Raw genomic sequence first — 27,029 nt, forward strand, 5'->3', positions numbered from 1 at the left:
AAATAGAATTGGCCAGTAAATCAGAACTTGTAATGGGTGATTTTAACTTTCCAGATATTGACCGAAATTAGATGACTGTTTTCTACAGCAGCAAGTTAGAGAGGCAACAAGAGGGAGTAATACTCTTAACCTAATTATCAACAGTGATAATTCATGCATGTTGGTAAAGGATCTGCAGATAAAGAAACCACTAGGTGACAATGATCACAGTTATTAATGTGGGATTTACTATTAAATATGTAAATACCATCAGGAGTAAAGGGAAGGGATTTTGCTTTTGTAAAGGTGAATACACAGACAGACAGTTTTAAAACTGTCTCAGACAGACAGTTTTTAAATTGTATATATTGGGCCCAACTGATGATGTTACCAAAAGCAGATTCTAAACGAGAATCATTCAAGGAATTAATCTTGGCAGCCACTGGGCTTTTCATACAAGCTAAGAAATACTGTTCAAGGTTTAGGTCTAAATGGATGTCAGATGAACTAACAAGACTTGTGGCAGAGAAGACAAATGCATGGGATACATATAAATTATCAGGTAACATCGAAGCCTATGTTGTATATATAAGCTAGACTGTAATCAAGTCACAAAGGAGGTTAGGCTGGCAAAGGATGCAAAGAAAAACAGCAAAGACTTCTTTACTTATATAAACACTAGAAGGCAGGGGATGAATCAGGTTGGTCCACTTAATATTGATGGTTCAACTGTTGATGATCCTGCTCAGGTAGCTGACAAACTGAATGAGTATTTTGCATCTATATTCGCACATGAGGAATTCTATAGGGAAGTGGAGGTCAGAAGTTTATCAAACTCTAACAGGAAGCTAAATGATTTTGTAATAACTGAGAGCAGAGTGGAGGAGAAATTGCTGAAGTTAAACATAAGAAAGGCACCTGGGGTGGTTTAATATAACTGTATAGTTTAATATAACTATCCAGTTATATTAAAGCAGGCAGCAAAGGAAGTAAGCAAACCCTTACCCATAATTATGAGAGCATCCTTGGATTCACAGAGGCCCATGTACTCGAAATGTGCAATTGTATCCCCAATTCACAAAGGTGAATCAAAGTGTCACATGAGTAATTGCAGACCTGTTAGTTTAACTTCTATTCCGTGGAAAATAATGGAGTCACTGGTTAAGGAAGCATTGCAGGATCATCTAGACAAGACTTCAGTTATAATTCAGACATGGCATGGGTTTTTTAAGGGAAGTCCTGTCTGACCAGTTTGATTGGATACTACGATGTGGTTACAAAGGAACTGGATGCAAAAAATAAATTTTATATCATGTACTTGGATTTCAGGAAAGCTTTTGATACTGTTGCACATGGAATACTGCTGTACAGATTCAAGCAGTATGGCATTAAGTGCAAGTTGCTGCTATGGATAAAGGGATGGTTGAATGGGAGATGACAGAGAGTGGTAATCAATGGACACTGCTTTTTGTGGACTAATATTATTAGTGGAGTTCCCCAGTGTTCGTTGTTGGGCCCGTTGTTGTTTTCTTTATTTATCAGTGATATCGATGAAGGTATATCAGGGTTAATGTCAAGTTTGCAGACAATACGAAGGTTGGTAGGGTTGTTAATGACAGCGATGACAGTACGCTACAGCAACAGGATCTAGAAAAGTTGGGCAGCTGGGCTGAGAAGTGGCAACTGAATTTGAACATTAACAAATGCAAAGTACTGTATATGGGTAGCAATAACCACAGAATATCATACAAACTGTGCAATACTACAATCAGAGTAGTGGAGAATGAAAAAGTCCTGGGGGGGTAATTATGCAGTCAGATATGAAGTTTTCTGAGCAGTGCATATAGGCTGTCAGAGCAGCTCATGGGGTCTTATCAATGATATATAGAAATTTTTCTAGCAAGGATAAGGAGGTGATTATCCCTTTGAATAAGACAATGGTCAGGCCACACCTTGAAAACTGCATACAGGTCTGGAGGAAAATTGCATACAGGTCTGCATACATTTTAGGAAGAATGTAGAGCTGCTGGAAAAAGTACAGAGAAGGGAAACAAGGTTTGTGAAGGAAACAAAGGGTTGCTCTTACCAAGAAAGGCTTAAATTCTGAAATTTGCAGTCTAGGCACCTGCAAAGTCATCTAATTGAGGTGTATAAGGCCTTGAATGGTTTGAGCAAGCTCAATGCTGATGGGATTCTTCCTCCTGCTCAGATTGCACACTTGAGGGAGCATAAATTCAAATTTAGGAAAGACAGTTTTAGAATAGATGTGTGGAAATTTGCCTTTACCCAGCAGGTGGTCAATTGTTGAACAAACTTCCATCTGTCATTGTGGAAGTTGATAGCTTGAATGGAGTGAAGGAAGAACTATATAAACATTTGCAACTGCTGGAATCAGTGAAATGGGAAAGTTTTTTTTTTTTTTTTTTTTTTTTTTTTGGCTGATTCTGTATAAGCTTGCTTTCTTGTGCCATATGCCTGTGCTAATGCTAATATATAAATAAATCTAAAAAAAAATCACAAACTGTCACTAGATTTTTCCTGCAAATTATTGAATTTTAGACATCTAAAACTGAAAAAAGAAAAAAATAATAAAAGTTACAAAAACAATGTGAATTCTAGCAACTCTGGCACAATCAACGTCAATGGGTAATATTAGGATGGTCGTAGACATCTTTTAATTTTCCTTTAGTGGGACTAAATGGTAATCTCAATAAACAATGCAAATACTAAAGAGGAAATGTTGAAGGAAGTTATTCTAAAAGCTACTAAGCTTTATATACCAACAAAAAGATGTTGTCCAAGGTGTAAACCAAAATGGATGAAAGAGAAACTGGTGACCCTGAAAGATGATTATAAATTGTCAGGAGACCCAGATCATGCAATAAATATAAATTAGTCAATAATAAGGTTACTTTGGAGGTTAAGCATGCTAAAGTAAATTACAAAAAGGCCATAGCCAAGTGTGCAAGGAATGGTAGCAAGAAAGTCTTTACTTACTTTTGCTGTAAAAGGAAACTGATATTGTTACCACAGATCTCAAGACACAAAGAGTAACAGTATGTGTTCACATTCCTCCTGGAAGTTTTTAATGTTGTGGATACCATTGATATGGCTAATATTAATTGGGAAATAAATGATTTTCTGATAACTAGGAAGAGACTAGAAGCAAAGTTATTAAAATTAAAAGTGTTGGAAGCTGGCCAGTTATATTGAAGGAAGTTGCAAAAGAAGTAAGCAAACCTTTTACGTATTATAACTCGCAGCCTTTATTCAAGTGAAATCTTTATAGACTGGAGATGTACAAACATCTTTTCTATTCATAAAGGTGACTCAAAATTTCAACTATGGGCCTGCCAGCTTCACTTCTGGGCCAGGAAACATTATAGAAGCCTTAAGGATATAATACAAAATCATATGACCAGGAATGGAATTATAAGCAAATCACAAAGTGACTTTGTTAAGGGGAGATTGTGTCACTAATCTATGAGTAATTAGCTATAACTAAAGAATTGGGTGCAAGGAATAACTGACATTATTTAATTCATTTCAGTAACGTTTTTGATATATGAACAATTACTATATAAATTGGAGAAATATGATCTTAAAAGCAAGTCACTGATATGGATAAAGGAATGATTAAGTGGCTGTAGACAGACAGTTATAAATAGCCACTACTCTTCATAGACTTATGATATGAATGGGAATCCCACAGGGTTTGGTGCTTGACTTACTATTTTTAATATTTATTTATAATATAGATATAGGTATTTCAAGTTTAAAGTCTAATAAGTTTTTTGATGATACAGAGGCAAGCAGTGTGGTTAATGACAGTTAATAGGGTAATGAAGTAGCTTCAACAAGATCTGGATAAAATATTTGAATGAACTAAAAAATGCCAGCCAAATCACTAAATTTTGAACCTTAGTTAACACTGGAAAATGCAAAGTCTTGCATCTAGGTAGCAGTAATCCTAGAGTAGCATAGTAATCCTTAGATAACATAAAATTCAAGATAGTTGATAATGAATAGTACTTGGGATTAATTGTCTGATACAAAGTTTGCTGAACAGAGTAGACTGGTTGAATTCAGTTCATGGGATTCTGTCAATGATCTATAGGACCTTTGTAGAGACGAAAGGATTTATTATTCAGTTATATAAAGTAATGGCTAAGCTGAATTTGGAATATTGCATAGAGGCATACAGGTTCCATTTTAGGAAAGTTGCACAAAGAATTAGTCTTATCAAGGGTAACTTGAGTTTTTGTAAGTTGGTGTTTGTAAAACATGTATCCGTGGGGTTAAGATTGTTTTATTGGTTTGATACACAGGTAAAATGAAATGGAGGCAAGTGGAAGATTAAGCGCTTCAGCCTTCTAGAGTAAAATGTGTTAATTTCTTAAAGGGATTACAAATAATTCTTGGACATTTTGTAGTATTTCCTGTACTAATCTCTCAGTGACTGTATTGCTATCCTTACACTGTCTTCACATACTTCTCTGTAAGAACTGTGGTATGATCACTAAAGGAGTAGTACAGGAAGTAGTATGAAACTTTTGAGAATTATCTGTTTTTGCACATTATTCTACAATTATCCTCTCTCAATTTAAATGTATGTCCCCTTCTCTATGTCATGTGACAGAGTGTAAAAATTCCCTTGCTCAAACTTTTCAAGCCTTAAACATTTCAATCAGTTAATCCCACAGATAGAGAGAGAACACAGATTCTTAAAGGTATCACTGATAATTTTAGAATCGATGTTTTTAATGTTGTGGATATCATTCTTGTTGTCAAAGAGGGATTAGCTGTTGGAATAAACTCCCACCTCTTCTTGCTTTCAGGAGGGATGGGATATATATTTGAGATATCTGAGTAAATGAAGAGTGAAGGTATATTGGTTACTTGGTTTATTTATTTATTTTTTTCTTACATTTTGTTACTACTGGCTACTTAGTGAAGGTGCCTCCGTAGCCAGGTGGGAAGGAGCAACAGTGCGTAGCACACGCTTCTTGATTAGACCGGGGTTCGAGCCCGTGACCACCAAATACGAAGGATGTGGAAAGGTCAGGGAATGACCACCACATATTCCCGGAGCAATATGGCCTTAGTTGCTAATGCTCCTAAAAACCAAACAACAAACAAACAAGCTACTTAGTGATATTGATTTCAGTTTGTTTAGATGAGAGGAATGTAATTTTTTTTTAAATGTATTAAAATATTTATAATAAGATTCACATTATTTTTTATCGATGAGCTCTTATCAAAAAAATGGTTTAATTTGATATTCTAAAAGATAACTTGTTTTTCACTGCATTAAAAAATTGGTTATCCTATCTGAAGACTTAACATTGTTTTTATTATTGTTAATTAATACCAATGAAGTTTTTCAAAAATTCCCATTCATGTTTGAACAAGCTTTGTATAACTGTTATTAGTTCATGGTATTGTTTATAATGATGAGAAAAACTTTAATAGCTTAAAGGGAAAGAAATAGTGAAATAATGGATTATTACATCAGTAACTAAAAAGAAATAATTAATGTTTATACTTTGTTAACAATGTATAGAATTTTGGCCTTTTACAGCTGTACTATCAGGGGCTCCCTCTCTGTTCTTCTCTTCTTTATTCCCCTTGACTTATGGCCGTATTACTTTTCCTATGATAATTATTCTTAATGAGATGATCGTCAGGCTAGGACAAAATCCGTGCTCTCGGCAAATCAAGGGCTGTTCTAGCACTTAATTGCTGCAGCGTTGGATCATGTTGTGATTTAAGATTTGGGGGATCGCTGAGTGTCGCCCCCCCCAATCCCCGCTTTTTAACCCTTTATTGGTTTGTACTTGTTTCCACTGGTGTATGAGGATATGGGCAGAGAGAATGAGACATTATGTAACACAACATTTATTATAACAAAAGAAAACATGTATACAGACTTGCACTCCGTCTAGTTATTTGTGTAAAAGTAAAGATATGTATATATATTGCTTCTAGGTTTATGTTCATAACAACAACATTGATCTGTTTTAGGATTAATAATATTGTATTAGCAAAAACACCTTTATAACATACTGGATTCTAGTATCACTGGAACTATTCCTTCAGTAGACTTATTGTTTGGCTCTGGTTTAACAAGCTACAACATTCACAAAACATTTAAACATAGAACAGAATGGTTGGATAGGAGAAGAACCTTAGGCAAAGTTCTTTTGGGTGTTCTCATTACTTTACACTATCTTACATCTGTTCTAATGTGAACAGGCTCACTCCTTCCCGTTTCTTATCCCCACAGCACCTTGCTGTCAGATTCCTGTGTACCAACAACCATGGGAGAAGTTCCCTTTCATTGTTAAATTACAAAGATTAAATATTTAGGAAGGAAGCATTAAAATGGTATCTATTGATGTTGTGTTCAAGGTTTACATTCACACAAATGAGATAATGTCTTACCAGTTGAATCTCTTGCTTCAGGACAGGTTGTGAAACCTCCTTCCCTCTGGTGGAAACTAGGGTACGGTCTTCTGAGCCATGTTTCCTTTGTCTCTCCTCCTTGGCTGTTCTTAAGGCTGGAGCGACACCGAATGCAGAACCTTCCCTTCACATCGCCAGGACCCTGGACGTTTGACGACGAGACGTTCCACTCTCCTGCCAGTCTCTGTTTCAAAAGCAAGAAGGTCTCTCCTTGGTGCCTCACAGAATCCTTTATATACTAACATTATCTCGTTCTACGTCACAGAGACAAAGTCATCCAAGAATGCCCATTTATGGTGACACTCCCATTTTTGGTAATCATCCCATGAAAACAACCGAACATCCCACCTCCGTTGTAGCGAAAAAAAACCTTTTTAGTACTATTGTGGGCATGGGAACTGAGATGCTCTCCTCTCCTTCCGCTCTTTTGGTGAGAGGCCAATGGCAGGGAACTAGGGCGAGGAATTGTGCAATATCTGACCATACACTCTCTTTCCCTGGGAAATCAGTTTCTCCTCCCTTATTGTATTAGACATAAGTTCCAAACGAATAGTTTTATAATTTTATCTTAAAGATTCCCGAGATACGATTCTAACAATAGAATAGTTGATTTTGGGTAGACCGAAGAGTTTTAAAGAAGCATGGTTTTAATAATTTAAAATATCCTAAAACACTGTATTAGCTATTTATTAGTTAATTAATTGTGCCTCATTATTGAGAGATACAAAACTTTCAGTCTAACAGTACTTGGCGAGTTGTAAATCATAATAAGCACTGACCAGAGCCTATCAATTCAGTAAACCCTGGCAAGTAAATTTAAAGATAATTTTTGCAAGGTGTATTTAATTCTTTTGAACAGTGATAACTGTCTTGCTTTCAGACCTACCGTGACACTGATGTTGGCATATGGGAATTTGGAACCACTATTTGCACTGCTTGTGTTATTGTACAGTTGTTACATTTAGCCATTGAGGTTAAGTCGTGGGTAAGTCATTGTTATATGATATTCACTAAAAATATATATATATTTTTTTTCATTAAAGGTGTCAATTTTATTTTTTCTTCTGTCTTTTTTAATGAGCTGAGGTCAAGATATCTGTGAAAACTAACTTCTGAGATTTCAGAAAGCCAAGAAATCTGTCTGTTGAATGTCAAGTTTTAGACCTTCTGCATAATCCGATTTTTAGAACAGAGGTAAAATTTTCATAGAAAAAAATTCAGAGCAATAAGCAAGGATTCTAACAATAGATATACTAAACCTTTCCATCTCTAGAAAGATTTACTACTGCAGAATCCAGGACTGGCATATTTCTTATTTCAAAAAATTTTAATTTTAGTTTGTCTCAAAAAAAAAAAAAAAAAAAAATCCTATTTAGACATTTCATCATTAATTTTCATGCTATCCTATATAATTGAAAATAAAAAAACATATATATATATATAGTATATATAAAAGGTAATAAAGAAAAGGAAATAAGGAAAAAGAGAAGAGAAAAGAAAATAAGAAGATAAGAAAATAGATGTACCTGGATGCACAAGGCTACAGAACAGGATACAATTATAAAATAAGAAATATAAATAATTGATAAAAGACATAGTAAGATGGGAAAGTTATTAACAAAGACATAGTAAGATGGGAAAGTTATTAACAACAACGTGCCAGGCCTAATGGAAGAAGATAAGAGAAAAAGAATGTTAAGAACCTAATAAATTAAGTGGAATTAATGGCTGAATTAACAGGATGAATTATCAAGTCAAATCATATTTACAGAAGCTAGAAAGGAAGTGGTAATTAATGAATATTAAAAAAATAATAAAATAGAAATAAAATGAAAATAAACTGATACATAGATCAGGTATTTCATCAGGGGACTACACCTGATCATGTACCAAAACACTGCATTTCTATACAAATCCATGCTAATGGAGGTAGCATTAAAGAATAATAATATTGTGAAAAAATATATATATTAAAACCTCCAGAAACATGAGTGAGGTAGCCCCAATGCAGTGTATATTTTAAGTAAAACTGTTAAATTAAGTTAAAAAAAATAAAATTTAAAAAATTAAGTTAAAAGAAAAAAGGTAAAAAAAAAAAAAATAAGAGAAAAAGAATGTTAAGAACCTAATAAATTAAGTGGAATTAATGGCTGAATTAACAGGATGAATTATCAAGCCAAATCATATTTACAGAAGCTAGAAAGGAAGTGGTAATTAATGAATATTAAAAAAATAATAAAATAGAAATAAAATGAAAATAAACTGATACATAGATCAGGTATTTCATCAGGGGACTACACCTGATCATGTACCAAAACACTGCATTTCTATACAAATCCATGCTAATGGAGGTAGCATTAAAGAATAATAATATTGTGAAAAAATATATATATTAAAACCTCCAGAAACATGAGTGAGGTAGCCCCAATGCAGTGTATATTTTAAGTAAAACTGTTAAATTAAGTTAAAAAAAATAAAATTTAAAAAATTAAGTTAAAAGAAAAAAGGTAAAAAAAAAAAAAAAAAATGTAACAGGCAGCAGCATAGAAATGGGAAGTAATGCAAGGTACAGGAGGGAAAAGGTAGTAAAAAAAAAAGAGAGAGATGAAGATAGCGATAATAAGAAAAGAAGGAATGTCCGAATCGCCCTCATATTGCACTAATAATTCAACGGACGGAAAAAGAAGAATAGAAAGTAGAAAGATGTAAAGAGAAGGAAAAGATTTTAAAAGATACTAGGCAAGCTAGGTGCGTAAGTACCTAACCTCTTAGAGAGGGCCTTGACTGTGAAGGTGTTAGTAGAAGAGGAAAACTAATACCCCTAGCCTGTTATATATTTTTTTGTTAATGTCAGATGTAGAAAAAACAAGTGAAAAGAAGAATAAGAAGCAAAATTAAGAAGAAAAATAAAATTAAATACCGTTAAAATTATGTAGCATCAATTAGTAAAATGCATAATAAACATGATTAATAAATAGAATACTAACAGGGAGAGCTATGATGACGGTGCAGTTGCTTAGTAGAAAAAACAACGGAAGCCCTCTATAGTTAAAAGTGAGGATAAAGGTCCGATTAATAATAATTAAAAATAATTAAAATAAAATAAAGGTAACTTAGAAAGTGAAAAGGCATGAGCATCGTTCAGAATAGAAGTCATATGATGTGATTACTTTCAAAGTGGTGGAAATACCACCATTTAAATATACAACTGTACAATTATCATGTTAACCCTAATCAAAATGAGACATAGTGAATCCGAATTTTTGTTTAATGAAGTTAGAAAGATTTTTAATAATACAATTTATAAAATTAATTGGAATATCATTGAAACATAATTTTGTAAAGGCCATTTAAAGCTTTGATAAAAAGTGCTTGATTGCTGCTAAGATATGCAAGATGCAAAATTTGTGTATGAATGATATTTTATGAACTCTAATAGAAATATTAGAATTCCAATTTGTTAAATAAATAATGTTGAAATTAAATTGACTTCTTTTATCAAATACTGCCAAGTTAGGCGACTCCGTAGCCAGGTGGGAAGGAGCGGCAGTGCATAGCACACGCTTCTTGACTAGACCGGGGTTCGAGCCCGTCACCACCAAATGCGGAAAGGTCAGGGAGTGGCCACCGCGTATCCCGGAGCAATGTGGCCTTAGTTGCTAATGCTCCTAAAAACCAAATAACAACAAAATAACAACTGCCAAGTTATGGTGAAGAGGAAAATTATTTAAAGTAATATTTAAATCGAGAAAGTTTGCGTGCTGGTTACCATTATTTTCTTTATTTAAGGTAAGTTCAGTAGGATATATCAATTTTGCAATATTTTCAAAATGATTATTTAAAATCAAGATGTCATCAACATATCTAAATGCAAAGAAGTTAAGGTTTGGATTATTATGAGTATAAAGATCTTCGTAGTAGTGAAGAAATAAGTTAAACTATACTGGAAATTTGTGAGTCCATGGGAACTCCTATAGATTATCTATAGGTACTAATGCCATCGTAAATGTAGTTGTTCAGAATACATAGGTTGATATAATTATTCCAGACAATCTCATCCACGGGTAGAATGTGCTTGTATTTAAGATATAATTGATTAAGCACAGAGATAATTAAATGATGTGGCAAGGAAGTAAATAAGTTAGTAAAGTCAAAAGTTTTGATACTGAAGATTTTGGCATTAGAATTAAAGATTTTAATGATGTTGTGGTTATTATTAATGATCCAGTTGGATGGAATATTAATGAAGATAGTAGTTAGTAGTTTAAAAAATTGTTTACCTGGAAGATAACAGCCGCTTTTTTTGGCACTAGTGATGAATCTAAAGCCTACGGGATGTTTATGGAACTTGGCTATCATATATAAGAATGGTAATGTAGAATTGCGAATTTTGGTATGTAGTTTTTTATGCAAAACTATAAGTTTTTTGATGGTCGTATTAATGCCAAGATTACAACATAAAAAGGTGGTACTGCTGTCGACTTCCTTTTTGAGAGTAGTATAGTAAAACTGTTTACAAAAGATTGCAAAGTTGTTAGAAGCTTTATCTATAGGGGTGATGATAAATTTTTTTTATTTGTAGATCTGAGATGGCATTTTTGAGATTAGAGTGCCTAATATGCGAATTATTATAAAGGCTGTAAGATTTTGAAACTGATTTTATAATATCTTGATATACAACATTTATCCAGTTATAGAATGCTTCGTGGGGTATTGTATACTTTTGAGCTAACTTGTTGCTGAAATTTAAGATATTGAGATATAAATCCCTGTATATATTATTTAAATAGGCTTTATGAATAGGTCTAAATTTGAATCCTTTTTCCATGGCCAATTTGAGGGGGATGTTGTTGACAATATTCAAATTGCCAGTGATAATATGTCCATGGTTTTGGTCTCTGAAAGGAGCATATATAGAGATATATATATGCTCCTTTCAGAGACCAACACCATGAAAGGAGCATATATAGAGTTATTACAGTGACATGGAAGATCTGAAAGTTGCAAATTGCCTAAAATGCAGTGGCTGGTGTTTAAACAACCATTACTAAATAAAATTTTGTTAAAAAATTTATTGTTTAAACCGTATGGATACAACGACTTATAAGCACACATGAATAAATTTTCATAGTAATCCTGAAGGACGTTATCATTAATGATAGCGATAATTTTGATTTTGACGTTTTTAAAACCGTGATGGTGGAAGTGAAAGAGTTCAATTTCAGTATCAATATTATTGCCAAATGCAAGATTTTTGCTTTTGGATCTGTGTCCGTTGATTCTAATATTAAGAGAATTTGAAGTTTGGCCAACATATTTAATATTACATATATTACAAGTAAGTAAATATATGATATTGGTTTTACAAAACGGAGTGGAGATAGAATTAGAGTTGGAAATGGAATTATCCATCATGGGACAAGTAAGACATCATTTGTCTGAACATTTTCTAAAAGATAGTTTGGTTTAGAATATGTGTAGAATGTATGGGCACAGAATCAAAGTGTTTAGGGCTAAACGTATGATTCTCCTGTTTAGTATTTAACACAGTATCCTCAGGAGTGGGATACAGCGCAACAAGTTTTCTAGCTGAACTAGAGGCAACACAGTGCTGACTCGCCAAATAGTTTAGTGTAACTTCATGCATGAAAAGAGGATAAATTAAATAGGGCAAGTTGTGTTAGCGACGAAACCATCTTAAAATGTGAACTAAGGAGGTAAAGAGAAAAGGAAGATAAAGAGACGTGGGATAAGTAAGTATGATAGAGAGAAGTGAGAGAAGGGAGGTATAGGTGGGTTTACATTAAGAAAATAGGTGGGTATACATTAAGAAAATAGGTGGGTTTATATTAAGAAGATAGGTGGGTTTATATTTAAAAATAGCAATTATGATATTCCAATTAATTTTATAAATTGTATTATTAGAAATCTTTCTAACTTCATTAAACAAAAATTCGGATTCACTAAGTCTCATTTTGATTAGGGTTAACATGATAATTGTACAGTTGTATATTTAAATGGTGGTATTTCCACCACTTTGAAAGTAATCACATCATATGACTTCTATTCTGAACGATGCTCATGCCTTTTCACTTTCTAAGTTACCTTTATTTTATTTCTATTTTCATTTTTATTTCCATTCTTAATTTTTTTTAATTATTATTAATCGGACCTTTTTCCTCACTTTTAACTATAGAGGGCTTCCATTGTTTTTTCTACTAAGCAACTTCACCGTCGTCATAGCTCTCCCTGTTTGTATTCTATTTATTAATCATGTTTATTATGCATTTTACTAATTGATGCTACATAATTTTAAAGGTATTTAATTTTATTTTTCTTCTTAATTTTGCTTCTTATTTTATTTTATTTTTTTTTTCACTTGTATTTTTACTTGTTTTTTCTACATCTGACATTAACAAAAAAATATATCACAGGCTAGGGGTATTAGTTTTCCTCTTCTACTAACACCTTCACAGCCAAGGCCCTCTCTAAGAGGTTGGGTGCTTACACACCTAGCTTGCCTAGTATCTTTTAAAATCTTTTCCTTCTCTTTACATCTTTCTACTTTCTATTTTTCTTTTTCTGTCCGTTGAACTATTAGTGCAATACGAGGGCGATTCGGACATTCCTTATTTTTTTTATTCTCGCTATCTTCGTCTCTCTTTTTTTTACTACCTTTTCCCTCCCATACCTTGTATTACTTCCCATTTCTATGCTGCTGCCTGTTAATTTTTTTTTTTTTTTTTTTACCTTAACTTAATTTAAAGTTTTACTTAAAATATACACACTGCGTTGGGGCTACCTTACTCATGTTTCTGGAGGTTTTAATAATTTTTTTTTTTTTTTTTTTCACAATATTATTATTCTTTAATGCTACCTCCATCAGCATGGGTTTGTATAGAAACGCAGTGTTTTAGTACATGATCAGGTGTAGTCCCCTGATGAAATACCTAATCTATGTACCAATTTATTTTCATTTTCATTTTATTTCTATTTTATTATTTTTTTAATATTCATTAATTACCACTTCCTTTCTAGCTTTTATAAATATGATTTGGCTTGATAATTCAGCCATTAATTCCACTTAATTTATTAGGTTCTTAACATTCTTTTTCTCTTATCTCCTTCCATTAGGCCTGGCACGTTGTTGTTAATAACTTTCCCATCTTACCATGTCTTTTATCAATTATTTCTATTTCTTATATATAAGAAACATCCATACCCTTAAATGGATGTTTTAATGAGACTGTTCATTATCTTATTAGTGGCCAATTTAAATATATATATATATATTTCTACTGTAAATAAGATTTTATAAACAATGTAGCATTAAAAATGTAAACCAAATATGGTGTAATAAACTAATAATGTAACAAAATTAAACGCTATTTTATCACAAAAAAGAACTACTGTAATAAACTGTGCTAAAAAGGTGCTGGCTGTTACCGTCATATATATATATATATTATAGTTTGATTGTTTAACTACTTCAATTTTCTGGTATTTAATTTCTATAAAGGTATTAAGGTGTAAACGGAACAGGAGGTTCAGTTAGAAAATGTAGTCTAACCTATTCCTGGGGGTCTGTAATGGTATTAAAGATATGATTAATACCTGATGAAATTAAAGTTAAAATTATAATTATTTTAACAAACTTTAAATAACATTAATCAGCAAACTGGTGGAGGAGAAACAAAGCCCAACGGGTATCTCCTCCACCAGTTTGCTGATTACGATGCTAATTTTAAAGTTTTTCTAAAAATTAAAATTATCTGACATTACAAATTAAATTATATCTATCCATATTCAGTTAACTAAATAATTTACAAGAGCAAAAATAATCTCAACTGATAAGGAGTTAACAGAAACGGGTAATTATGAGACATTCCTTTAATCTGGCTATCGATCCGCTCAAAGCCCCCGATGAAGTAGCGGGTGGATGACCAGGCAAAGGAATGTTTAGTTGATATTGATTTGTTGATTAATTAATGTTATTTAAAGTTTGTTAAAATAATTATAATTTTAACTTTAATTTCATCAGGTATTAATCATATCTTTAATACCATTACAAACCCCCAGGAATAGGTTAGACTACATTTTCTAACTGAACCTCCTGTTCCGTTTACACCTTAATACCTTTATAGAAATTAAATACCAGAAAATTGAAGTAGTTAAACAATCAAACTATAATATATCAGGCACGTATAATGTCTAATTGCCACACGGCAATAGCATTAACGTTGCAAGGGATAAATTGAAAATAATCATTTAGACATTTATATTAATTATTAAAAACACAATATATATATATATATATAAATAAAATTGTAAGTAGAACACGTAGATTAGATTTAATTGGTTTAAATCTAATGAAAATACGGTATACACTGGGAGCATTATATGGAATGAAAAAGAGGAAGAAATGGATTGGAGATTAAAATAAGAAGTGAAAAAGTGACTAAAATGGAATAACATTGCAGTGTCTCTCACAATTTCAGTGTCGTCATCAGAGGTCATCCACCGAAATTATGAAAAAGACAGCAATGTTCTTGCTTCTGTTTCCGACATGATCTGTATGCTATTGTGCATGTGTAGTTGCCACGTGCTGTGAAGGTAAATTTAGATATGAATTTTGTATTAATAAATTTATAAAGGATGTGCCAATAAAAGTAGTTATAATACGTAGTGCATACAGATCATGGATGACCTTACAGAACCAAGTGAAAAGAATTGAAAAACTGGATAAACTAAAAATACTAAATTTCACAAGAAAGAGCCTGCACTCACCCTTGGAAGCATAGTGGCATGGGATCTGTAATATATGGCATAATTGCTTATTGAAAGGATCCCCCCCCCTTTCCCATTCCCATCTGCATGAACCTGTTGGACATACAGAAGAGGATGGGAGAAGAGTCCAAATACACCTAAGAAAGAAATATTGCAAAGTGTTTGAAAATTTTTTAAATCACAAAATAATTGACTCTGTGTATAAGTTGACTTCTATTTTTTGCCTTAAATTCATGATAAATCATATATTTGCTCTATAAGTCAGCTCCTTTTACAACCATATTTTGCATCTCGCATGGTGGTATATTACAGTAAAATCTGCATTGGAACACTGTCCCTTTTTTAATTCAGTTATTTCTGCTCTTTCATCTAAAATACGCTGATATTTTATTGCACTGCACTGCACAGTAAACTGTGAAGAAAGCAGTTAGCATATACTGCACTCCCTTCTGTAGAACATCACAAAACCAAAACTTACAGGTGTAAGGAATGATGTGACATTACTCTTATCAACACTATTGTATGCCTGTTTGGGAGTCTGATAATGTTGCCTAGCCATTTCTTGCCTATTTATTACTGCATTGCAAATTGATTTCTTCATAATTTCCTCATTATGGAACTTCTTTTAAAGAAATTGATAATACTGGTATTACTTCATGTCGATTAACCCTGAGCATGTGGCTTTAATTTAAGTTTAGAATTTTATACTCTGTGTATAAGTCAACCTTAATTTTAGACTATGGTTTAGTACTTCAAAGATCAACTTTATACTCTGGAATATACAGTAATCCAATAACCAGGAAACAACTCAAACATACTGGAAAAAACAAAATGTAAATTTCCACGTTGATTTGAAACAATGGTCAGCCTAACAAAAATGAAAATATGCAATATAAAATCCACTGATTGGTGAAAAGCAAGACAAAAATTAAAATTTTAAAATAAAATAAATTTTTAATTTTTGTCTTGTCTTTTAATTTTAGTATATTTTGTGCCCATTATTCCTTTTGTCATCCATACATTGGAAGCAAAAAGACATCAGTCAAGGAGAGAGAGAACCTTCTCTGAACAAGTTTAATTTTGTGCATATTCAGTTCTCTTTAAAATATGGGATGCTGTATAATTTCTTGACTATACAAAGAAATAAATTAAACTAATCAGTGGCACATCTTTTATTCATTTACTCTTTTCCTTATTCAAGATACATTTTGTTTCTGTACCATGCATTTCTGTAAATGTATGTAGAAAATCATGTCATTATGTCATGCCTCCTGAATTTGTATTTGTAAATTCCTTCATTTTCTTTTAAAGCTACAAAACTTTTTTTTGTTTTCAGGCTAACATCCTTTTACTGCTGAGCTAAAAACTTTTTAAATCACTTTAGCAAGTTTTTTTTGCCAGTGTAGGGGTTCTCACACACCTCTGCTCGAGACTGGTTAAGGCAACTTGAGTGCAAGGGCTCTCAGAAATTCTTCCAGTTTTGGACAGTACTCAAACCCAAACCTTTCCAAATGAGGTCCAAGTAAACAAGCCACTTTACTGACATAAAAGCCCTATAGTTCATATAAACTTAAACAGCAAGCATTTTCTTTATACAAATTTCTGTACTAATCTTCATTCATGTGTTTCCCTGAAATACTCTAATTAAATTTCATTAATGAGAATTTTTCTTCTCACTGCTAAACTCATCCATAGTACTAAGGTGCTTTAGGTCCATAAACTTCTAAATTTGTTACCAGAAGGGGGGATAAGTGATAAAATAAAATAAAACTCCAATTTGACATTTATTTTCTAATTGCCACCAAATTCAAGGGATCATTTTTATATTCATATTGAACTTAGATTTTAAGAATATAGTAATTAACTGAGAATATTAGAATTTGCTAAGTGTACATGTTTTTATTTGCATTTCAGACATGGTTACATGTGATGTCTATTATCTTAAGTCTTGCTGTCTACTTTGGGTTTGCTGTAACATATAATTTTCTAGCTGTAGGCACTACTACATTACAGAATCCTTATTGGGTAATTCAGCATGCCATGACAACTGCCAATTTCTGGTTAACCATTGTGCTGATAGCTATAACTGCCTGTTTACCCAGGTAGGTAATTTATTATAAGTAAGTTTTCATGTACAGTACTGAATCCCTTATACAGAATGCTAAACAAGGTCATCACATATTCATATTAAATATCATCACCATCAGAAGTGCTTAGGTGATGACCTAAGCATTTTTATTGTGAGCAATTGCATTTCAGTACTTTATACTTGTGTGTGATTTAATTTTTCGTATTTTAAAATGTTCCACTGTGTTCACTTCATAGGATTGCTAAGTGTGAGCAAGAAGCACATATCGTTTTGTTGTCAGAAAAGGTGTAAACTGTTTGCATTAGTGCAATGGCAAGAATGGAGTTTTTTTTTGAAAACCTCAAACACGAGAGGTATTAGAACCTATAGTACTTAGTACCATGCGTAGGCTGAAGGTTGAGAAGATGAAAGAAGATACTTGTTGACATTAGAATTTAATTTCTGTAGATTGTAATTTCAGGAAATACATATGAAGGAAGGTTTTTCCAGAAAAACAAAGTTAAATGAAGAAGCAGAAAAGTCAGTTCTGTGAGTTTGAAGTTGGACAGTAAAAGGATGTTGACTGGTTGTGGCACGTGTTCGGACTTCTTTGCAAGAAACTGCAGGAATTATAGAAGCCAATTCAGAAGAACAGTGCCCATGGAAGTATCTATAGAAAAGGCATGCAGCAGAAAGAACATCTATGAGACAGAGTGGAGAGACTCTGTTAGAGATGAGTCATTAATTAGCCTAACTGCCCTCTTTTGAATGAAATCCAGAAGCCTGAGAGAGGTTTTGGGGGCACTGCCCCAGATGTGGGAACAATATTCCATGGTAGAGCAGATTTTCAATTTGTACAGAGTGACTGCTGTTTGAAAGAAAAGTAATGTCAAGAGCAAAAGAGAAAATCCAGTTTTTTACATGTGGAGGATGCAATATTTGTAATGTACTTATGCCAAGAGAGATTAGAAGTTAGGGTAATCCCTAATAGAGATATATGATCTTACCTAGAATTGAATGTCGCCAAACATAAGCATAGGAGCAGAAGAATCCTTTTCGTGAGTTAGACGACAGGACATGATTTTTAGAAGGATTGAAATCAACTAAGTTATCTTTGACCTACTGGAAAATTACCTGGAGATCAGCATTTAAGGAAATGGTAGTGGATATTTGAGAAGTTAAAGTTTTTTGTGCAGGGAAAGGTTTCTCAAACTGGAAGATGGAATGCAATGTGCTATCATCAGCAAAGCTATGGCTAGGATTTCTGGTCAGTGCAAGAAGGTCATTAATATACAACAGAAAAAAGAGTGGGAAAAAGAACTGAACCTTGGGGAACATCAGTATTAGAGGAGAAGTTAGAAGACAGACTACCATCACCTGCAATGAGTGGTCTGACAGAAAACCAGATACCCAAATACAAAGAAGTTAGAAAACCATAAGATGGAAGCTTTTTTATGATAAAAAGCATGATAAAAAGCCTTTGAAATGTCAAGAGCAAATGCTTTAGTTTCACCAAACTCTTCCATCAAACTTGTCTATAGATGGGTAACATAAGCCAGAATATCACCAGTGGATTGACACTGACAGAATCTATACTGGTGATCATTGATCAGTTGGAAGGTTTCTAGATAGTTTAAGAGTTCGCAGTTAATTGATTTCTCCATTACTTTAAAAAGATTAGAAGAGTGATGGGAGGAATATGTCACCCTTTTTAGGGACTGGCTGAATATGAGAAAATTTCCAAGCAGAAGGGAAAACACCTTTGTAATAAGAAAGAGAAAAAAGGTGACACAAAACAGAAGTAAATTCAGGAGCAAAGGTTTTGAGAACAAGTGGAAAAATGCCATCAATACCTGGTGCTTTCTTAGCATTGAGATTATTCCAAATCTTTCTGACATCCTTTTGACAGAAAACCAAAGGAGGCATTGAATGGGTGTACTGGGAATTGTAGGAGGTGGTTTACCAAGGTCATCAATATACGAGCTGGAAGAAAAGTTTGGATGCTAACACGTCAGCTTTATCTTTGGCTGAAGTGGCAATTTGGTCCTTGAGGTTGTCACAAACATTCTCTGAGATATGCCAGACAAGCTGTACTTGCTACCTGGGAGTCTAAAATGCTGATAGAACTGATATTCGGGTGACACTCAAGTAAGTGGACCCAATTTGGGCAAAGTCTGGATGGTCTGTGACAGCCAAATCCTCTTCTTGCACCTTCACGATGGTGGGACTGTTAGTAATCCTGGGTATAACCTCCATGCACAAGTACATGGTGGGTGACTACCCAGGTGTGAACCAACGTAAGCAGGGGTCGAGGTGTGGTGCCCACACCACATGGAGGAATGCCACCTCTCTATGTTACCAGGTAGTACTAGGTGCAATACCACCACTTTGCTTATTGGAGGCTTGAAGTGGTGGAACCCACGTTTAGTCTCTAGAGCTAGGTTCTGGTCAACCCTTCCCCATCTCTTCCATCGTGGCGAGATCCAATATTCCTTACATTTCGAGGGTACAGCTCTAAAGCTGTGTTCACAGGCCGGCCACTAGTTAGTACACCGGACCGAACCTATTGGTAACTCTCTAGGAGCCTTCCAGATCAGCTAGTGTATAATCTTGCTACCTCTACTTTGCCAGATAGTGACTGGAGGGAGTCCGAGTAGTGTGTATGCAGGGAGCATTGTTGAGGCCACTTTATGTCAAGGATCTGGATATATTCTTACCATGTGTATGCCATATCCAAAAATTTCATTACTTCATACAGCATGTCCCACCCACTTTTTCTTACTATTGAATACACCATGAATTGTCAAACTAATAGAGTAAGCTTATTAGCGAAAATATCTAAACCTCCCAAGCACTTCCTAATTCGTTTCACAAATATACGTGGTCTCAATTCTAATCGGCGCCTCCGTAGCCAGGTGGGAAGGAGCAGCAGTGCGTAGCACACACTTCTTGATTAGACCGTGGTTCGAGCCCGTCACCACCAAATACGGAGGATGCGGAAAGGTCAGGGAATGACCACCGCATATCCCGGAGCAATATGGCCTTAGTTGCTAATGCTCCTAAAAACCAAATAACAACAACAACAAATCAATTCTAATCTCAACGATGTCCATTTCCACTTGCAGTCTGCCAAACCCTAATGTACTTTTTCTGACAAAATCTCAGTTATCGGTTGATTCAACTACTGCTCATCTCAGTTGCCCAAATTATTCGCTGTATGATTCCTTTCACCTCAAAGGTGGTACTTGTGCATATGTCTGTTCTGATATTCCCTGTCAGAGACTTGGCAATTTGGAATCTCCTCTCTTTGATCTTCTCTGGCTTAAAATCTCTCTACCTCATTGTGTCAAATTCATACGTTGTCTCTACTGTTCTCTCAACTCCACTAATCACTTGGAGCTCTTTGACTTCCTCTCTTTGCAACTTGACTTTCTCCAGTCCTACTTTCCTAACAGTGAAGAAATTTTACTTGGCGATTTTAATGTTCACAACTCCAGCTGGCTTCCGTTTTCTAGTCACACAGACCCAGCTGGTTGAGATGCTGAGGCTTTTGCAATTACTAATGACTTTGCACAGATTGTTCATTTACCTACAAGAATACCAGACAATCCTAATCATACAGCCAACACGCTTGATCTTTTTCTCACAAACAACCCTTCTAGGCACACGGTCGAAGTGAGAGGTCCTTTAGGCATTTCAGATCACAACTTGGTGATTGTCTCTTTTTTCAATGGAGCCTTTATCTCATGGCTATTCCCAACCTCATGTTGTTTGGCATTACAAGAATGCAAAATGGGATGAGCTGCAAGATTTCTTTTCCTTGGTCGAATTACTGTTTCAAAACTTTTGATGTCAACATTTGCTCAGATCGTGTCAGTGAAATTACTCTTGCAGGAATGGAATCCTTTATCCCACACTCCACTTTAAAATCTCGTCCTTTATCTAAACCTTGGTTTTCCAATAAATGTGCTAAGGCTGTTCAAGAGAAGAATGTTGCATATTGTAATTGGCTTGTTTCTAATTCCTCAGTTTCATTTTCTGCCAACACCAAAGCTCACAACAATTGTAAAGCAATTATTAATCAGTCCAAACTAGAGTTTGAACAGGCTAAGAGTAGAAAACTTGCTTCTTGCCCTAATGGTAGCCGAGCATTCTGGTCTCTTGCCAAAGCTATTGGCCGCAACTTTTGCCCATCTCTACTCACTCCCACCTCTATCCAAACCAGATGGTTCTGTTGTCACTTCAGCCAAGGATAAAGCTGACCTGCTAGCATCCCATTTTTCTTCCAACTCATGTATTAATGATCTTGGTAAAACACCTCCCACCATTCCCAACACTTCTCCATTCGATGCCTCCTGTGGTCTTCTGTCAAAAGGCTGTCAGAAGGATTTTGACGAATCTTGATGCTAAGAAGGCTCCAGGTCCCAATGGTATTTCTCCACTATTCTCAAAACCTGTGCTCCTGAACTTACTCCTATTCTTTGCCGGCATTTTTCACTTTCTTATTCCAAAGGTGTTTTTCTTTCTGCTTGGAAATTTGCTCATATCCAGCCAGTTCCTAAAAAGGGTGACAAATCCCTCCCATCCAATTATCGTCCCATTGCAGTTACTTCTACTCTTTCTAAAATAACGGAGAAATCAATTATATGCCAACTCTTAAACTACCTAGAAACCTTCCATCTGATCAACGATCGCCAGTATGGATTCCGTCAGTGTCAATCCACTGGTGTTATTCTGGCTTATGTTACGCATTTATGGACTAATTCAATGGAAAGGTTCGGTGAAACACAAGTAGTTGCTATTGACATCTCAAAGGTTTTCGATTGTGTTTGGCATAAAGGTCTTCTAAACAAGCTTCCATCTTATGGTTTGCCAACTGTTTTTAGTAATTGATTATCCAGTTTTCTCTCTGATCGCTCACTGAGCGTGATGGTAGATGGCTCTCTGTTTTCAAACTTCTCCACTAATGCCGGTGTCCCCCAAGGTTCAGTTCTTTCCCCCCACTCTTTTCCTCTTGTATATTAATGACCTTCTTCCATTGACTGGAAATCCTATCCATAGTTTTGCCGATGATAGCACATTGCATTCTACTTTCCATTTTGAGAAACCTTGCCGTGCTCAATCAGCTTCAACTTCTCGAAAATCTGCTACCAATTCCTTAAATGCCGATCTTCAGGTAATTCTCCAGTGGGGCAAAGACAACTTAGTTGATTTCAACCCTTATAAAACTTAGTCTTGTCTTATATCTCGCAAAAAGGATTCTTCTGCTCCTACGCTTATCTTTAGTGACACTCCAATTTCTAGGCAAAATGATATATCTCTTTTGGGGATTACCCTGACTTCTAATCTCTCTTGGCACAAGCACATTACAAATATTGCTTCCTCTGCATCTAAAAAGCTTGGTTTTCTCTTTCGCTCTCAGTGTTACTTTTCTTCCAAACAGCTGCTCACTCTGTATAAATCACAAATCTGCCCTGCCATGGAATATTGTTCCCACATCTGGGGTGGTTCCCCCAAAACCGCTCTCAGACTTCTTGATTCCATTCAGAAGAGTGCAGTTAGTCTAATTAATGATTCATCTCTAACAGAGTCTCTCCACTCACTGTCTTATAATAGATGTACTGTTTCTGCTGCATGCCTCTTCTACAGATACTTCCATGATTATGATTATTATTAGCCATATGGTGCAAGGAAGCCTGAAGCTTATGCTGCACCAGCCAAAAAAAAAATTCTCGAGTTACCCTGAGAGAGAGAGAGAGAGAAGTAGAAAGGAATCACCAAGAAAGAGAAGAATGATGATATCCAGCTCAGGACCCTGGGTTTGCCAAACCGATACTCACCAGATGTGAGCCCCTGGGTTTGGGAACTGTTCTTCTGAATTGGCTTCTATAATTCCCACTCTCTCTTTCAAAACAGTCCGAACACGTGCTGCCACCAGCCAACATCCAATTTTACTGTCCAACTTCAAACTCACAGAACCAACTTTTTATCTTCCTCGTTTATTCATTCAACTGCCATTTTCTGGAACAACCTTCCTTCATACGTATTTCTTGAAAATTGCAGTCTACAGAAGTTCAAGTCCAGTGTCAACAAATATCTTCTTTCGTCTTCTCAACCTCCAACCCAAGCATGGTACTAAGCACTATAGGTTCTAATACCTCTCGTGTTTGGGGTTTACATAAAAAAAATAAAAAATAAAAAAAAATAGAACCATCTGGTTTTGACAGAGTTGGGAATAGAGATGGGCAAAAGTTGTAGCCAATAGCTTTGCCAAGAGAACAAAATGCTTGACTACTATTTGAACAGAAAGAAAGTTTTCTACTCTTAGCCTATTCGAAATCTAGTTTGGACTGATTAATAACTGCTTTACAATTGTTGCGAACTTTGGTGTAGGCAGAAAACGAACGTGGAGATTTTGATACAAGCCAGTTGTGATGTGCAATGTTCTTAGCTTAAACAGATTTAGTACATTTATTGGAAAACCAAAGTTTAGATAAAAGACAAGATTTTAAGGTGTAGTGTGGAATAAAGGATTTCATCCCTACAAGAATAATTTCACCGACACGATCTGACGACATTGACTTCAGAAGATTTGAATCTATAATCCAACCAAGGAAAAGAATAAAAAAAATCTCGCAGATCATCCCATTTTGCATTCTTGTAATGCGAAACAACACTAGGTTGAGAATGGCCACAAGAGAAAGGTTCCACTGGAGAAGAGACCATCACCAAGTGTTGTCTGCGTGGTTAGGATTGTCTGGTATTCTAATAGGCCAATGCTTGTGTTTATCTCGTTTTCAGCACTAAGAGCAAAAAAAATATATTTTCATGAGTCAATAAATAATTTTTATTATTTATCTATATTTATAGCATGGGTCAGCTTTTGCTGTCATGTCTGCCATCCTCATATCACACAGTAACCCATCAAATGCCAACATCACAGGGGATTTCTCAGTAAAAGAGTTCATTTTTGTTAAGTTTATGCTTCTTTTAGCCATTTGAAATGAAATATTTGTTTGATGTGTTTACATAGTTGTTCCAATTTCTTCTTTCAAAAGAGTGAGGGAGGAAATAATTGCTGTTTAAGACATTAGCTGTTTACAGCAATTGTTCTGCAGAAATAGGACTTGTCTTCTGACTCATCTTTATATTTATTGGAATGGGATATCAATGACGGAAAGGCAAACCGGACTCTTTTATAAAGGGTATGTTATTCTTACTTAGCTGTAGTGAGCTACATTAGAACTTCAATTGTCCATCACCCTATTTACCGTCAGTCTCTGGTAACCGTCACTTAACCCCACTACACCGTAATGCATTGTGATATTGGTGCCATGTGTCACTCAGTCTTTGTTTACAACTCACTGTATACAGTTATACTTTAAGATCTTGTTTCATATTTAAATTTTTATTTAGTAAAGCCATTTTTTTTTTTTTTTTTTTTTGTAGTTGTTGGCGCATCAGCTTCTGTGGCCATAATGCACCTCCCAAGGTTTTTGCAGTACTTTGATCCAAGCCCGAAGCGGGATTCGAACCCGTGACCTTTGGGTTGCCAGGCAGGCACTTTACCCACCCGGCTAGCCCGGTCAGCAGTAAACCCATTGAAATGGCAGAGAAATGTAAGCGAGTAGTGTTGGGATTATCTCAAAAAATTGAAATAATCAATTGTCTAAGAAAAGGGGAAAGTATTACAAGTATAGCATCGGTTTATGGAATAGGAAGAACAACAGTAAATCATATAAAGCATGATGCAGACAAAATTGAAAACCACATGTCGAAAATGGAAACCACTGACAGCAATGTTAAAAGTCATAAAACAATGAAACTTGCTAAAAATGAACAATCGAATACTTCAATGGTTTGTTCAAAAATGTAGCCAAGGAATTCCATTGTCGGGACTAATAATAATCGAAAAAGCCATTGAAATCAATAAAAACTAGGTGGAGATCCTTCGTTCAAGGCTAGCATCAGATGGTTGGACAAATTCAAGTTTTGCCATGGTATTTGACAGTTGTCGATTCAGGGTGAGAAGTCAAGTACAGATATAGCTGCAGTTTCTGTTTATCATGAAAAACTACAGAAGGAAATGTCAGATAGACCGAATATACAACTTCATTGAGACTGGCCTTAATTGGAATGCACTACCTCAAAAAACACTGGTCTCAATGACTGAACACATAGCACTGGGATATAAGATGCAAAAATATCGCATTACTATAATGGTATGTGCTAATGCTAGCAGTAGTCATAAATTGCCTTTGGTTGTTATAGGAAAACCAAAAAAAACCTAGATCATTTAAAAATATTAATTTAAATTCTTTGCCAGTTAAATATTTCTCACAAAACAACATGTGGATGAGCCAAGATATATTTCATGATTCATTTCATAAAATATTTGTACTTGTGTAAGATCACATTTGGCATCAAAAGATTTACCAATATGCAATGCTACTGATGGACAATGCGCCTACTCATCCCATACAAGTATGTGATTTTAAAAAGCGATGATGGCAAAATATCATGCCACTTTCTGCCAGCAAACACAATATCTTTCATTCAACCAATGGACCAAGGCGTGATTGAGAGTATGAAACATCGTTATTGCAAATTGTTCATTCAAAAACTTGTTTCGACAGAAAATAAATTAGATGTGATAGAGTTTTGGAAATGCTATGCTATAAAAGACTCAATTTTCAATGTCGCTGATGCCTGGAATGATGTTCCAGTTCAAACAATACAAAGAAACTGAAATTTTGCAGTTATGTTCAAATGTTCCTGGTTTTAAAAATATTTCAATGGAGGAAGTAAATGATTGGCTGAATAAGGACAAAATGGACGTCGGATGCTAAATTTTAGATGACAATGAAATTGTGCAAAGAGTGATGACAATTTTGGGTGATTCTTAAACTGAAGAAGAAGAAAAAGCTGCTGCTAATGGAACAACAAACATAATTAGCCACTGTGAAGCTAAAACTATGTTGTCAAAGTGCATTGGGTGGTTCGAGGTACAAGAAGAAGCAGATGCTACGGAAGTGCTACTTTTGCATAAAATTCATAACATTGCCTCCCAAAAGGCTCGAGGGGTAATGAAACAAAAGAAATTGACTGACTTTTTTTTAGAAAAGAAATTTAATTATGTAATATTGTTTTCTTTTAAATTTTTTTATGACATTACTAGACCAATGCAAATCAAAATATTAAAAATAGGTATGTACATAGATATCTGTACTATGATTTTTTGATGACCCAGTAAAAAATAAATAATAATTAAAGTTTAATTAAATTTCATTAGGTTATGTAATAAAATAACAATAAAACGAGTCTATTGTATGTATAATGTTTTTACTTTACATATTCTATTATCCATCATAGTCTTGGTCCTGTTCTACTGTATTTTCCTTTAAATAGTGAACACAAATGAAACTTATCTCCCTTTTCAATTTCTATTTAATACCTCAAAGTAGTAAAGCTTAATTATAAAAGAAATATATCAACATTCAATATTGCAGTTCTTTTCCAAAAGACATAATTGCTATAAGCTTCTTTCAAGAAATAAATTGTATGACATCAGTGCTAAACAGAGTTAGATGGTGGTCCTTCTGAAATCCCTTTCAAAAGTAAGATGCTGAGTTTTGAAATGGATACTACACTGTATGCCTGTATACTAAGCAGGCATACTATACTGTATATGACTGTTTAAATGGGATTTCAGACCAATAAAAAGTCTGTA

The 27,029-nt window shown here is 34.5% G+C and overlaps 1 protein-coding gene across 1 annotated transcript in view; it reads left to right on the forward strand.

Moving 5' to 3' along the window:
- LOC150080720 (phospholipid-transporting ATPase VA) overlaps window positions 1–27,029 on the forward strand; it is a 380,422-nt gene that overhangs the window by 347,973 nt on the left and 5,420 nt on the right. Inside the window, exons 21-22 of the mRNA XM_090381627.1 lie at window positions 7,325–7,429; window positions 17,146–17,333. Of these exons, the coding sequence (XP_090237753.1) occupies window positions 7,325–7,429; window positions 17,146–17,333 (293 nt within the window). The remainder of the gene's footprint in view (window positions 1–7,324; window positions 7,430–17,145; window positions 17,334–27,029) is intronic.

This window comes from Mastigoproctus giganteus, chromosome 9 (assembly GCF_048544385.1).
Source record: "Mastigoproctus giganteus isolate SK-2022 chromosome 9, ASM4854438v1, whole genome shotgun sequence".
Lineage (NCBI taxonomy): Eukaryota > Metazoa > Arthropoda > Arachnida > Uropygi > Thelyphonidae > Mastigoproctus > Mastigoproctus giganteus.